This window comes from Eucalyptus grandis, chromosome 8 (genome assembly GCF_016545825.1).
Source record: "Eucalyptus grandis isolate ANBG69807.140 chromosome 8, ASM1654582v1, whole genome shotgun sequence".
NCBI classification, from domain to species: Eukaryota; Viridiplantae; Streptophyta; class Magnoliopsida; order Myrtales; family Myrtaceae; genus Eucalyptus; species Eucalyptus grandis.
In genome coordinates this window covers 18873102-18888811 of record NC_052619.1, presented here as the reverse complement: position 1 = coordinate 18888811, position 15710 = coordinate 18873102, and the positions used below count along the sequence as shown (strand labels likewise).

The window sequence follows — 15710 nt, the reverse complement described above, 5'->3', positions numbered from 1 at the left end:
TTTTTTTAATTTTCGACATTTTTTTTTAAAAATATTATTATAATATTATAATATATTTAAAATGACCCGGGTCGGATCCCTGGGCTCGGCCAGACAGCCCGAGCCCAGACCGGATCAGGCCAGACGACCCAAGCCCGGACTGAACTGGGCTGCGCGATCCAAATCGGTAAAAACCTGCTAGGCTGGGCCTGATGTGCAGGCCCAGTCTGGTCTAATTTTTTTTTTTTTAAATAAAGCCCACATGCAAAAACAGCCCAAACCCGGCCTGAATTGCTCAAAAACCCTACCCATTTTGCGACCCGCGTTCCGACTTGCTTTGAAGACCAAATCCTACCCGATTCTACCTCTTCTCTCCCTTGCTCCTTCGCAGCACTGATGAGGGATGTTTGAGGATGACGGCGACTTGGCGGCGGCGACGCGATGAGCAACAGTAGTGTGGACGACGGCAGCGACACGACGGGTGATAGTATGGCGATGGGCAATTGCGGGGAAGGGAGGAGGTGCGGCTCGGACGGCGTTGGGCGAGTGGCAGGCAAGTCACAGGCCAGCACGGCGAGGGCTTCGTCGAGGATGGCAGCACGGCAGTGGTCTACGACGTGCCTCAACGAGGTGATAACAGCCCTACGTGGTGGATCTCGTGGTGGGTTGCTTAGGAACCGCATGGGGACTTCTTCGTTGGGGATAGCGTCGTGGTTTTCGAGCTCAAGTGGCGTCATTGGCAAGGGGGCTGGGAGTGGCGGTGGCCGGCAGTAGTGACGGCAAGTGTTGCAGGTCGCGCGATGAGGGGGCTCAGCGACCGGCTCGAGCTGCTGGCGTCACGAACTCGGGCAGAGGGGAACATGGCAGCAATGGTGGCACTCAAGTGGGTAGTTGGTGGTCACTCAAGCAGAGGGCTCAAAATAGTGGTGCTCGGCGGAGGAGGGCTCCGACGGCCACGGGCGTCGGGTTGAGGTGGCGAGGCCTCCTCTCTCCTTAGCCGCCATCATCCTCCCCCCCCCCCCAAATTTTCCTCTCTCTCTCCTTTCTCGAGATCTCTCTCTTCTCCAACTCTCTCTCTGCGTCTCACCCTCCTCGCTTCCCCTGTGCCCTTGCTGCTTTTCTTTTTCCCCCTCAGGTGCAGAGGATGGCCAGGAGGAGGAAGACCGTTGGACGCGGGCCGGGCCCAAGGAGACTAGGGGCTGGGCTGCACGGGGGAAAGGAAAAAGTAAGAGGGGTAGGCCAGGCCGGGCCAAGGCCGGATCCGGCTCGACCCGACCCCTAAACGTTTTGTTTTGTTTTGTTCTTTTGTTTTTGTTTTTTTTTTTTAAATTAATTTGTTGTTTTTTTTTTTTTTTGGTTTTTTTTTTTTGGTTCAAAAATAGGTGTCAACAATGTGTGTGTGTTTAATTCATGCCTGTATGTGAATTCTAGATGCATGTTAAGGACGATGTATGATACCAATGGAAAATCCCAAGGATCACATAGAATTCTTTAATTAGAGACTTATAAGCGTTATTAGCCATGCGAAAATACAATTGGTCAATGATAGCTTTAAATCATAAAACGAACCAGGTAGGTATCTAGAGGGGCCTATGCATGTTTCCAAAGGCCACCCCTGAGGCTCAAACTTATTTGATAAATCTTATTTTGTTGAATTGTTTGATATTGTTTTTGTATCATGTTTATGATTGCTTTGACTTGCATGGCCGTTTCTTTACATTGTATTTACCTAGCTATAATTCTTAGACTAGGTTTAGATTAGGATCCTGAAGATGAAGATGATGGAAGATTGATGTCCATTCCGATCACTCTTTTGTATTTATTTTCCTCGACATATGTTTCGGGTTCCCCTTGTTTGTATAAACACCCAATGAATTGCGGGTATTTCCTTTTCGCTTACTCCTTTTTTATTTCCATCCTTATTATGAATACGCAATAAGTTTACCACTTTTTTTGATTGTTTACTTATTGTTTCATACTCTCAATTCAATTGATTGTTTTCTTTTATCCTTCTTGAAAATAGAATAACATAAAAATGATTATCCACGCATGATCCTCTAGCTTAGGATAAAACGATCCCGAAAAAGTAAATAAAAATGCATGGACACCTTAAGTAACACGACATATTGTTAGGTATTGAAAGGGCGCTAATAGAAATATTATCATAATCCAAGTTCTCGAACCTAGATATCTGATTGCATAGGAATCGAGAGACCACTCCCGACCCTTGATTGTGTTTTATAGCCGACCCCCAAAAATGAGGCTAGTGGTGACTCCTATGCTATATCTAGGTTATCTTAAACAACTAAATTGCATAATTAAACCCTCATATGGACCTTTGGAAAAGGTTCACGGCCGTGATTTAGCATACCAAGATGATGAAGTCGATAAAGATCAAGTGATTATAAAGATCAAGTGATGCCATCTTTAATAGATGTGCATCTTAAGAGGGCTATCATGATTGTAAAATACCCTCAAACTTACTTTTACTTCTAGTTTCCCTTCAAACTTAAAATCGTCGATCAAGACGTGCTGTGACGTCAACATAAGGTCAAGAAACCTTCCGCTGTCATGTGAGGTATGAGCTTGAAAGAGCTCATGACCATGATCAAATAAACTCACAAGAGGTTCGTTCGAAAGGTGAGGTGATGACGCTTTTGTGAATGAGAACTTTGAGGGAACTTTCATGATCGAGTACCTCTAAATCCGACCTTTCCCTATTCCTCTTTTCCTGAAGGGCCGGGTGGTGGTTATTCCTCTTTTCCTGAAGGGCCGGGTGGTGGTGAGGTCGGGTCATGACAGTTTCGACTACTACGTATGATATAATACGAATAGGATTTGCAAACATTAAGTCTAGAGCCTCCTCATTGTCAAACCCATTTTGTAGCCAAGAGGGTAGATATTATCTCTTTGTTGTTTCCTAAGCTTCGGAGCGATGCAATGGCCTCTTTCAACTTTCTCCACTTAGCCGAAGAATCACTCTTAGAGGTTACAGGAGCCTCGCTTGTAGTACCATTGACATTGTTGGAAGAAGCTGACAGTTCAAAATGCGCGATGCTCCCCATCGCTCCCGATGCCATTCCTGCTATATGTCTAGATCTTCATGAAGCAGAGGGTCTAGATTTTGTTCCTTGGGCAGATTTTGGGGCCATGGATGTTTTGGGAGAAAAAGTTTCGATCTTTGAGAGGATGAAGGAGACGTTTCGAAGAATAAGGGTTTCGAAGAGGAAGAAAAGTGGTTTAAGAGAATGAGGATTACTTCTTGGAAAAGATGTAAAAATATAAATAGCAAATTTTTGGAAACTGAATAAGGGAAACCGAAAAGGCACGATTTTTCAATAAGCGGTTTCCGAAAAAATTTGAATAGGAATCCGATTTTCAAGGGATAATCGTAAATAAATTTCTAAATAAATAAATATGGAGAGAATAATTCGTACCTTATTTTTTGTCACACATAGAACTTACCCGGCAAAAAAACCGAATCCTGTGAGATCCAAATGACATCATCTGGAAATATTATCAGAACACATGTATATGAGGAGTGCAAAAAAACAACTGGTTTCGAACTTGACTTTGTGATCATGTTAAAATGTCCAACCCCAAAAACAAAAAGCATTATACTGATAGAGAACACATGTATATGAAGCCCGTGTAAACCCTATAGATAAAGAGACATTTTAGCATACTAAAGTTACTTCATTTGGTATAAAACATTGTAAAATCACTTGAAGTGAGCAGACATTAATAACTTAAAATAAATTGTATTTTGTGGCTGGATTTAGTATAGTGATAGAATAACAAACCCATGAATTACAAGTGTACATTAATAAACTCTATTTTGCATGAGATTTTTTTAACCTCACCAAATTGGAAGAAAGAATGCCACGGGTTAACATTTTTTGTACATTAACTAATATTAGAAAACTAAAATATAAAACCTGAATGGCATGCAACACGCTAAGGAGTTCGGAAAGTTGAGAGACACCAAAAATTAAGAAAATTCCGACATCCCCTCTTTTCCAGGATAGCCAAGGTTACACTTGTAAATATACCCAATCGGATGGCTCGCAGCGGACGATTTTATCATTTTCTTCAATTTTTTTTTTCCAGAAACGACAACTGAAATCAAGTGCCACGTTTTTTTTGCAATAAACTGAATTCAACGGCCACGGAGAGAACACTGATTGGATAAGAAAGGAGAAAAGAAAGTCAATTACACGTGAGATTTGACATTAAATTACTAACACAAAATCAAAGAAGAAAATAAAAATATCTTTTAAGTAAAAGAAATGATAACATTTGGATATTCCTATCACCACTTCATCTTGCTTTCTTTCTAACTCTGACCAATTTATCCCTGCATCCACTCATTTCCGGTAGGTATTATCAATGCTACTTAGTCATATTGTCGCAAAGATTTGCCTACGCTTATTGAAGATCAGTTTTGGAACAAAATTTTGAGCATCGAGCTTGTTAAATCTAATGAAAAAAATCATATTGTCACCAATGAAAAAAAACTAAGGATTATACACTAAAAAACTAAAAATATAGGAGCTAATTTTTATTTTTTTTGGTGACCCAGGGAACCCTCGCACGGCCGGCAGCCGGAGAGTAAACCCTGGGGAGGCATGCAAGAAACCACCACCCACGCACCCTGGGCAAGGCACCACACAGCGCTTCAGCCTCCCTGCTTCGCAGGGAAAATATAGGAGCTAATTGCAATTATCAAAAGTGAAAATATGCAATTTCTTTCTTCTTTTTCATTTTTCCCTACTTCTTAGATCTTCTGGACCCCTTGATAATATTTATAGAATGACAAACAATGTCAATAAGTCATTTCTGGAACAAGGCCTCGTCCATCCTAACATAATTGAGGATGCTTGAAGTTGTCGATGTCGCTATCATTGATATAAGATTCTAGATCATTACCTCTCCACTTTTGACATTTGTCTTCAATTAAAATTTACTAGTAGATAGAAGTTAATTAATTTAAGAAGGATTTTTTTGGCCAAGATATTTCCCGACAATTAATTTCAAATAGGTTTTTCAGCAGTAGTTGGGTGCCAATTTCTAATAGTTTCCTCAAATAAAGTTCAGTACTGCTTTGAAAGTGTTGTGAAAAGGGGATTTTGTTGTTGTTGTTGTTGTTGTTGCTGTTTGTGGTTTTTCATTCAAATGTTGAATGCAACAACTCTCAATTGGTCAAGTGATGTCCTAACATTGATTCCACTAGTAAGTAACTATCGCATTATTTTTACTTGAGAGGAGTTGGGGGTTGAATTTTTTGTTGAATTATGATCTCTAATCTTGGTAAGGTGGATAACCGAATGTCAATTTATTTTAGATTTGAGGAGTGAAGATGGCCCATTCTCCAGTCCTGCTAGAGGATCAGCCCATCATTTCAGTCTTGGTTGCCCATTTGGTGGCGTTGACCTGAGACTGTTTCAATTTTGGTCGGCCCAAGATTTTGCTCGAGTAGTTGCCCAACATTGCTCATCCTTTTGAATTTGTTCTTGAACGTTGTTAATTCAAAATAAGTTACAAGAACTAGGAAAGGCTCATAAAAAACGGAATGATTAGATGTCCAAGTAAAATCTTTATGTTACTTCGGTTTTTATTAATTATTTTCTCTCAGCGGTGTTGCTCCCATAAAATAAGATTCGAAAAGAGTCGATGTTTATTAAGTACATTCTCTTTTATGGGGTTACACCTAAAAAAGAGCCACTAGCGTTGGTAGTTCTTTCCTATTCTTTGGGAAGTATAAATTATTCCGTGCTTGTACTTGTGTTATAGAGAGAGAGAGAGAGAGAGAGAGAGAGGAGAGTGTGAGAGAGGGAAGGAAAGAGGAGGGGGAGGAAAGAAGATGGTGATGCCATGATTTTGAAATTTGATCATTTGTGGTAAATATATGTGAGATGAACACGTGTTACAATTCAAAAAATTAGATATTCAAAAAAGACATAAGACATCACTAGTGTGTATAATCTCAAATCCTTAATGATTGTAAGTGATAGTATAGTAATGAGCATTTGACATCTCATATTCACTCGTGATGTGATTATGTTGCTTGTGCGGAGACTACAATAATCATCTATTCTTACAAGTTCTTGCCTTTAGAAAGTGATTGGCGATATCATTTCTACTTTATTGAATTCTGCATTTAAGAATGGACAACTTGGGACCACCAAGACTAAAACCAAGGGCAACTGATGGGAGGGAAAGTATAAGGAGAATGAACTTTAGTGAAAGCCAATGAAGAATACAAAGGCAATACTAGTAGGAACTTGACTTACCAAGATTCTGAGAGGAAATTATCAAAATGCCACTTGGCATTTCACTTGCCCAATGAAATGGGACTTGACTACTGAAAAGGAGAAAAAGAAAGGAAATAATACATATATGTTACTAGGATTAATATAACAAAATATCTTCAATTGGTACCACTCAAACATATTTACTTTATAATAAAAAAATCGGACTCATAAAAACCCCTTAATTGGTACCGGTATTTCATTTTTACCCTTTGTTTCAATCCCGTCCAATTTGGCCATTAAAAATTTGAGTGCTCAGTCATCTTGAATTAAGCTATTTTGGACCTTCAAGGGGCCTTGAGCCAAGGGTTTGATGTATGATAACACAATTTCAAAGATTTTGATCCAAAGTTTTGCTTTGAAAATGCTCAAAGTTCAAGGTAAGCCTCCGAGTGTGGGCTCTAACATTCTTGAAATGCAAGTTTATGGGTTTAATAAAGTTTTTTTCTTCCAATCTTACCATCACTAATACATTTGCAATCATATTTTACCCCTCAACCTTGGATAAGAGAGACAGAGATGTGTTTGATCATGGCCGGGAAGCTTAGAAGAGGGACCGAGGGACCAAGGGATGTAGGTGCAGCTTTGCCGAGGGTTGAAAGACATCATCAAAGCTTTGTCGAGGGTCACGCGACATTGAGGAGCTTTGCAAGGGTTGCTTGATGTCAGTTTTAGCTTGCCAAGGGTCAAGCGTCGCATTGCCTAGTAGTGTGGCCATGGCGTTCTATTACTTGGGGTTGCATGACACTAGTGTTGTGTTGCTTAGTTTCAGTGTACCTCAGTGTTGCATCGCCGAGTTTGCTCAACTTTAGAGGTGTGACATCCTGAATTTTCATATTTTGTTTTCGATTAAATCGGGCCTTTCATTGACGCGCCGATAGTTTTATTCCCTGAGTTGGCCACTCATAGGATAACTAGACTATCTAGGGAAGCAATTAGGGAATCTAAATGCAATTTGACTTGAGAATTCGACCAAGAATCGACTACTCGACCATGTTGATCTGCAAGGGTCATTACGGCACCATCAGAGATCGATTAGAAATCAGAAATAGGTCGATTCGACTGAAATATGTGATCAAATTGTGGGTGATTCCACTTGATTGAAAAATTCTCATTGATCGGCACTAAATTGATTTTCTGTCGTTTTGGTACCCGGTGCCCGTAATTGAAACGTCGAGATTTTCACGACAACTGAGAGTTGCTAATGTGTCGAAGATGTACTTTGTGACTCGAGATAAATCGATCACGGGTCAATTGCACCAAAAATTCCTAAAAGTTACCCGGTAGACTAGGTCACGCTAAAAGCGCGCCGGATTGAAAATAACCGCGAATTTGAACCCGATTTCAGAAATTGAAAGTTCTAATGTGTCACGATCTATTTTAGGAATGTCGACTCACCCTCCGAGAAATTTTCAGAGATTCCAGGATTTTTGCAAAAAATCGATACGGACGTTGCGGAAAATCAGCGGAAATTCAGATGGGCTAAATTGATGGAAATTGAGACTTCTAAACTGAGCATGTGAGCGTCAGGCACTTACAGATAATTGTTCGGGATTTTTCTTCAGCAAAATCGGACCTCGATTTGGACAACCGGAGAGGAAATTAAGCATAAAGCTGAAAATTGGGACTTTAAATTGGATTAATTAGTGATTTATGCATTACAAGAAAGTATTAAGGGGAACATGCTTTTAATGGAGGGGATAAGGATGCTTGATTGGGACCCTCCACCGGCTGCTTCTCCCGCACGCCAAGACCACCGCCTCCACCTCCATCTTCGTGCGTCTCTTGTCCCAGCTGAAGACCGCACGCCACTTCTTCTCTCTTTCTCTCTCTCTCACGGATCAACACAGGCCAGCAGCTACTCATATTTCTCCTCCATCTTCATCCACTCACACGCCCACAACTCCATTGGATTCTCCTCTGCACGCCACTCGTCCAAACATCCATTTCCTTCGGTCAAGGCCCAGCAGAAGGCCATTTTTGTTGACCAATTCTTCAACGCCTACAACTTCATCTCCGCTCCTTCTTCCACCGAGTAGTCCAGTGTCTTCGGCCAAGCTTCAACGTCCAACGAAGCAAGTCAACCGAAGCTGCTCCCTCTTGCCGTTTGTTGACGAGCAACGCCCCTGCTCCTTCCACCGAGGCCATCTCCACTTCGGTTTGTTCCCCCTCCGGTCAACAAACGAGCGTGGAAGACCACCGTTCAACCCCACGCACGCCTCCACGTTTCCTCCGCCCCCGTCGATCCGCACACAGCCTCCACCGAATTGAAGCCCACGAAGATCGAAGCCAGCGAAGTCGCGTCTTCTCTCTGCAGCTCACGTTTTCCTTCAGTTCCCATCTTCGTCCGCGTGGTCTCCTCTTGCTCGTGGATTTCGGCCAGCTTCTTCAGCGCGTGGACGTTGTTGCTTCCTCTCCACGCTCGATCGGCCCGACAATTGAAGTCGGCCCAAGCCCAGCTCAGTCCATGCATCTTCATTTCCAAGCCCACGCAAGTCAGCAACCTGCAGCAGCCCAATCTCCAACAGATTTTGAAGCCCAACCTTAGGCACAAGTTCAGTTAGTTCTAGCCCATTTGAAGTTCAGCCCATTTTGGGCCCACGAAGAAGGCCCAAGCCCGTGACCAGCAGCCCTGCAGAAGCCCAAGACCGAAACTTAGCCTTGCCGAGTTGTGTTGGGCCCGTTTTAGGCCCGGTCCGAGAGTTCGCTGACGCTGCCGAAAATTAAGATTTCGGCCGCAGTCGCGTTGTCGTTGCGGTGAGCCGGTTTCCGCAATTAACCGGTGAGTTTATACTCTAAACTCTGCTTAGTAGGCTAATGACGTTTAAGGGATGTTTAGATTTATTTTATTATGAATGAGGTGGTTAGTTAGATTAAATTAGAAATGTAATTATTTAATTGAGCATGTTAGGTGGTTAGCATGGTTTAGCTAAGGCCTAAATAAATTGTACTAATTATCTAGAAGGGTTCGGGAATTTTTCGGGTCCATATTGGTATTTAATTTAATAATTTTGGCCAAGGTTAGTATTTTTAGAAATTAAATTGAATTAATTGATTAATTTTCGAAATTAATTAATTATTAATTATTTTTCCGGAATTTAGGCCGAGATAGCTGATGACCAGGATTTTGTGTTGATTGCAATAATGTGGTTAAATTCTGCACTTAAGTGTTAAATTATGCAAATTGAGTGCTGATTGGATTTTTGTTATTTAATTCCAAAAATTGTGAATTTCCAATATTTATTCAGAAAATCCCGGGTGTCGAGTTTTAACACCGAAAATGGATTTTAATTACTATATCAAATAGTGGGGTTTGAAAAAGATAGGTATCGGTCTTCTGGTTCGAATTAACCGTGTACCCACACACGACTATTTTCAGGATGTTTTTAATACGAAAAAAAGAGGCCAGGATCACTATTTTAATGGAGACATTTGAGTGCAATGCATAGTGTCCTGGGCCGAGATTGATTGGTTGTGTGTTGGTTAAGAGAAACCATCCTAGGCTGTTAAGCCGGATGTTACCCATTCATTGGGACTCGGGTCGCAGTAGATTCTGGACCTATGCCGCTTCAGGGAAGCCGTCTAATTGAGAGACGTAGCCGTGCTCAAAGGAGGTGAGACGACGCCTGGCAATGCCAGAAGACCGCCAATAGAGTTGGCCGTACCCTTGAGGGGTGTAATTAACAATTGGAACACATGGTTGTTGAGTTTGATGCACCCGATTATGAGACCAAAACTGTGTGACATGGAATGGGACGTGTCATAACGGTTTGGCCTTATAATCAGGACCCCGGTGATTAATTGAATTGACGAGGTGTTCCAGTTGTTATGTGCATTGATTATATGCATTGCGTTATGAACTATATTGACATGCAGGAAAGGAAACTGAGGCGAGATAAGTCCTCTATGCTAATTGTATGATTGCGTGGTTAGGATGCTTCTGGGCGTATTTCCCTCCTAATTGGGGTTTAGAGCTTAGACTCGTTGAGATGATATCTCACCCTGTTGTGGAACAACATTTTCAGGGTCGTCGAATGGAGGACTTGGAGCTGAGAGGAGGTGATCGGAAGCGTAGGTCAGTTAGGACCGCTTAATTTTGGAAGGCTAGTCTTTTGTAGTCTTTGGCCATAAACCTGTGTACATGACTCAGTGTAAATATAAAAGCATGTTTGTTTGTGAATCTATTGTCCTGCTTTTCTATCCTGAGATAATTACTGTCAGGGGATTTCTTTTCGCTTCCGCATGTGCAATAAAATGGAAAGGGTCGGCGACTCGTCCTGGGAAGTCGCAAATTATTATCGACCAGATAGGGATGGGCACGTGCTCCGTGTTCGGGGCGTGACAAGAGGTGCCTTGCCTAGGGTTGCACAATGTCAGCACCAATCCAACTGTTGTGTCGCCCCCACTTGAGCTTTCATATACAACTGCAAATTCCTTCTCTATTTTTTTTTCTCTATACTAAAAATTGTTCTGTAATAAATATTTTACAATGCATTTGTTAAACACCATTCGCTTTGCATGAAAATCTTTTAAGTCAGTACCCTTTGCTTATCCGCAAAGCCTCAGAAGCTAGATCTCTCCCTTGGTATCTATCCAACGCAATATGCCTAGGAACAACAAAGGAATCAACTAATCATTCCCGTGTAGACCTTTCGACTTTTGAGACAATTAGATCAACATTTTTCTCAAGAAGCGAAGCTTTACCATCTAAGAATTCTAGGATATGAAGCATCGACATCATTAATTGGATTAAGAGAGGTGACAAGAGTTCTATGTGATATATCTCACTGAATTTGGAAGACAATGGTCATTCAGCAAGCATTCCACTTGATATTGGATTGGTGCACTCTTGCATCACAGATCATAGAGATCGAGAGGGAAATGAAAAGTTCCTCAACCATGTCAATAGCACTATGCGACTAATTGAAGGAGCAGACAATTGCAAATTTTTAGTAGAGACGAGAAAAAAAGGGAAAAGCAAGAGGCATTGAAATCAAGATCACCGGTTTGCATCCTCAAGAATCGCTACCTCAACAGGTGGTGCGAGTTCAACCCATACTCTCGCCATTGCTAAGACCGTCTCATCTTCTTTATTGAGTTCTGCTCCAGTGGACTATTTTCTTCCTCGGTGTCTGTTGATAATTGTCTTCCTTCGAGTATCTTTCCTTGAAACTCCAATCTGTTTCCATCCCCCGATGGTGTTGGAAAACAGACCCTCAGATCATCCTCCTGTTGCTCGCATATTAGACCGAATCCACGCTTCTTTATGGTTCCTTCCAGTGCCCTGACACAAACTTGGATATGGCTCTAACCGTTTTGCAGAGGCTTCTCTTCTATCTTTCTGTTGCTTGGGAAATAAACAAGACTCACATGATCGGATTCCAATGGATCAAAAAATATCAAACGGTAATACGATCTTATGCCATTTACAAACAAGCTGATGTCAAATGAACAGGACGAATCGTCGAACAAGCCTTTCTTATTCTGGCGAAGAATAACACAGATTGCTAGTCCCAAGATCTTGTCACATAAGTCTGGGGGAACCATGAAAGATATGGTGTCCTCTTTACAATGGAGAATCCATTCAGGCATCTCTCTTCCATTTACAAGAATCTCAACTTCCTGTCATACAGATGTACACGTATCAAACATTCAAAATGAGAGAGAGAGAGAGAGAGAGAGAGAGAGAGAGAGAGAGAGAGAGAGACCTTGGGTGATGACGCATCAGCCACACTGACCCCTTTGCTTTGCTTGCAGCTATAAACAAACAAGTCTTTCCAATAATCATACTTATTGATGCATGTAGGAAGATGAGTAAATTTGTTATTTGTAAGATTTAGGCACGTCAATATAGGACAACTGGAAGCATTCTCAAGAAACTCTGCTTTTGATAGATTGCAGTGAGAGAGGTCTAGCCACCTTAAACTTGGGAATCCCAAATCGTCATCAGGATCAATTGAATCCTCCAAGTTCTTTGGAAACATGACAAAATTTGAGCAGTAGCTAACTACCAGAGACTTGAGATTTTTCAACTTATGAATGCTCGATGGAAGCCTTGTGAGGTTATTGCAACAACCTAAATCTATCTGCTCTATAGAGACAAGATTTTCAATTGATGCAGGGAGTTCTTTAATAGCCGTCCCTTTTAGAAAAAAATATATTAGGTGTTCCATCTTTTCCAGAATATCAGGGCATTTCTCAAGTTTAGAGCAACCAGAGAAATCAAGCCATTGAAGAGACTTTTTCTTGAGTGTGTTTGGAAAGATCCGAAGATTGGAGCAACTTGATATATTCAAATGTTTCAACTTGTCAAGATCTCCAACAGATTGGTGAACCTCTACCAAGCTTTTGCAACTTAAAAGATCTAAGCTCTCCAGAAGTGGAGCTGATGAAATGTCAGGAATACTAGCAAGGGACTTGCAATCCCGGAACTCGATGGACTTCAAACATATAAAATTCTGCAAAAACATACTGGTGCAGTCATTAAGCTCTGAAATATTTTCATAGCTTTGAAAAGGGAAAGCTGATCATCATAAGGGCTCACCTAACAGTTGCCTACTAATTGTTTGATATGACTGTTCTGAAAACGGAGTCTTGCCAGTTTCTTTGGACCAGGGCCAAATTCTAGATGCAGGGCATTGGGCCATTCAAGCCATCTGAGCGCATTAGGGAGGCGTACAGGACCTTGTGAAGAGATATGCACTTTGTGCAAGATGAGCATTCTCAACCTTTTCATTTTTTTGAAAGCACAAGGACTAATGGTCATCTCTTTTGGTGTGGCCAAGTTCAATACTATGGCCTTTACTGCATCCATTACCTATCCATAACAGAGCAAATTCAATCGTCAGACAAAATTTTCGATCAAAATTTACACATTACAATCCAAATCAGAGCAAAGTAAAAAACTGAGATGTTGCAAAATGGACATGAACAACTTTTACTGTATCTTCATAGAGAACTTCCTCAACATCTTCGAAAAGCCATAATCTGCTGCATTTCCCAGGATCATCGGGCCATTCCTCATTAACAATATCCTTACCCATCAACTGAATCAAATCATGCATTTGCAGGGTTCCATATTCATTTTTTATCAAGGACCTCTCGATGAGAATTTCTATTCCTATGGTTGTGTTAAAACCAGAGTCATCAAGAACTTCCTTGATGTATTCTACTCCCTTTCCCTTAAAGAAACAAGCAATATCGAGGAAAATCTCCCTCTCATTGTTCTCCAATCCATCAAAGCTTGTCTTGAGAACTTGATTAATAATTTGGTCAGGACTTTTGGAAAGTTTATGCAATGCACTTTCCCATGCAGCTTCGTTTCTTCCACATAAGAATGAGCCCAAGACTTCGAGGGCTAACGGAAGGCCGTCACAATAACGCAGTGCTCTATCTATGAGATCCACTCCTATTTCAACACTCTCGCTATATGGGAAAGCATGCAGACAAAAAAGGTCTCGTGCTTCACAACATCCTAAAGTTTGAATTCTATGCACACGATTTATGCCATGAGAAGTCAGCAATTGTTTATTTCTTGTTGTAACAATGATTATACTTCCTTTTCCAAACCAATTGCCTTTTCCAGCTAATGCATTCAGTTGATTCATATGGTCAACATCATCAAGAACCAGGAGAACCTTCTTGCAACATAGTCTTTCTTGTATCAAACTAATTCCTCCAGCGACACTGTAGACCGTTAAAGGATGAACCAGGATCTCAGATAGAAGATCCTTTTGTAAAGAAACAAGACCACCGCTTTGGTGTGATTTTTCTCTAACTTGCTCCAAAAAACTACAAACCTGAAATTGTCTCATCATAGCATTATATAGGGCCTTGGCAATTGCTGTCTTCCCTATGCCTCCAGGTCCCCATAGACCTATCATCAGAACATCATCATCAGCCGACTCTTTCTGTGACAAACATATCAGTTTTTGAACTCGGGAATCTATTCCAACCGGATACTTAGCGACATGTAAGGGTGTTTGGTTGAGACGAATCGATAATTCCTTCACGATGCATTGTATGAGATCTGCTTCATCTCTAATAAGCACTCAAAAGAAAGAAAAACCCGTTTTAGCATTTCAAAGCCATAGCAGGAATTCAACCTCTGACTTGATAAGGAAAATTTCTTAAGAAGAATAGTAAATAATAAGATGAAAAGTGGGTGAACCTGCGCCAACATCTACACGAGGAAAATTACAAAGAACTTGAATCTGAAGACAATAATGACTAAGGCACTATGAATCGCACTATTTATGTTTGATAAATTTTTCATTATCCACACAGCAAGAATCAATTCAAAGAATCTACGAGCTTTGGTTATTTGATCATATGTCTACTGTCTAATTTATCTCCACTTTGTATCTTCAATTCAAGATCCAAAAAAGTGCATATGATATGATATCTAGCAGACAATCACGAGCTAACAATCACAAAACACCATTGTCACATTTGTGCGTACCTGTCATTCAACTCCCACCCAGACAAGCTACCAGCTTCATAAAGAGCCTTCTTCCATCTCTTCACTTTCTCTGAATCCTTCCCCAACTTGGACTCATGGTTATCCATAGCTCTCTTATAACTGTCTTTCCCCTCTCTCACTTCTCTGGGTTCCACTCGTAAAACACAGAAACACCTTCAGCCATTTTCTCCTTGCACTCCATGATTTTCAAGAGCTCTTCCAAACACCACCGTGAGGAAGCGTAGTGCTCAGAGAAAACGATGATCGCAACGTGTGATTCCTCAATTGCCCTCATGAGCGCCGGCGATATTTCCTCTCCTTTCCTAAGCTCCTCGCTATCCACAAAAGTATATATTCCTTTTTGGTCCAGAGCCACGTAGAGATGACTGAGGAAGCCTTGGCGGACATCTGTCCCTCTGAAACTGAGGAACACATGGTAATTCCTTTTCATATTCGAAGAAGCAACTGTTAGAAGAGCTGATGGTACATGTGCTTCTCTAGAATGCCAAGCTTCGGAACAGAGAGAGAGAGAGAAAGAGTCTTGCTAAGAAAATCAAGGGCTTAAAGCAGAAGCAGAGTGGGCTTTGCTCTCGGAGACCCCGATCGGCAGTGAAGTCGAGGATCTCTTCCCTATGCCCCTGGCTCTGGCTCTCGCTCGCTTCAAAGAAATAAGCGCTCTCAGGGTTTGGAGGGCGAGATCGACGTGATTGACCGACGAATCTGGAACGATGATGAATCGGCCAAGGACTCGGAAGACGAAAGCTGCCGCGAGGGTTTATCGAGTGAGAAGCTCTGAGCGCTGTTCATATTTTTTTTCCTTTTGAGCTTTGAGACTTTAAGATAGGAGAAAATATTGGGTACGTCTTATGCTCCAGGCTGTCAAACAAGAAGGTGGTCGCAGCACGACACGTGTCTCGTGGGACGCACGATTTCAGAGGCGCCCATTTTGAAAATTTTCC

The 15710-nt window shown here is 41.5% G+C and overlaps 2 protein-coding genes across 2 annotated transcripts in view; both read right to left on the bottom strand.

Moving 5' to 3' along the window:
• LOC104445161 (disease resistance protein RPV1) overlaps nucleotides 1-14902 on the bottom strand; it is a 60104-nt gene extending 45202 nt beyond the window's left edge. The window contains exon 1 of the mRNA XM_039299359.1: nucleotides 14752-14902. Within this exon, the coding sequence (XP_039155293.1) occupies nucleotides 14752-14858 (107 nt within the window). The 5' untranslated portion in view covers nucleotides 14859-14902. The remainder of the gene's footprint in view (nucleotides 1-14751) is intronic.
• On the bottom strand, nucleotides 14888-15202 carry LOC120287047 (TMV resistance protein N-like). The gene has a single exon (XM_039299699.1). The coding sequence runs from the start codon at nucleotides 15200-15202 to the stop codon at nucleotides 14888-14890; it is 315 nt and encodes a 104-aa protein (XP_039155633.1).
• Between the last annotated feature and the right edge of the window lie 508 nt (nucleotides 15203-15710).

What these genes read in the sequence shown, in the direction of transcription:
- LOC120287047 (XM_039299699.1), bottom strand. Translation starts at nt 15,202, where the DNA reads ATGAAAAGGAATTACCATGTGTTCCTCAGTTTCAGAGGGACAGATGTC.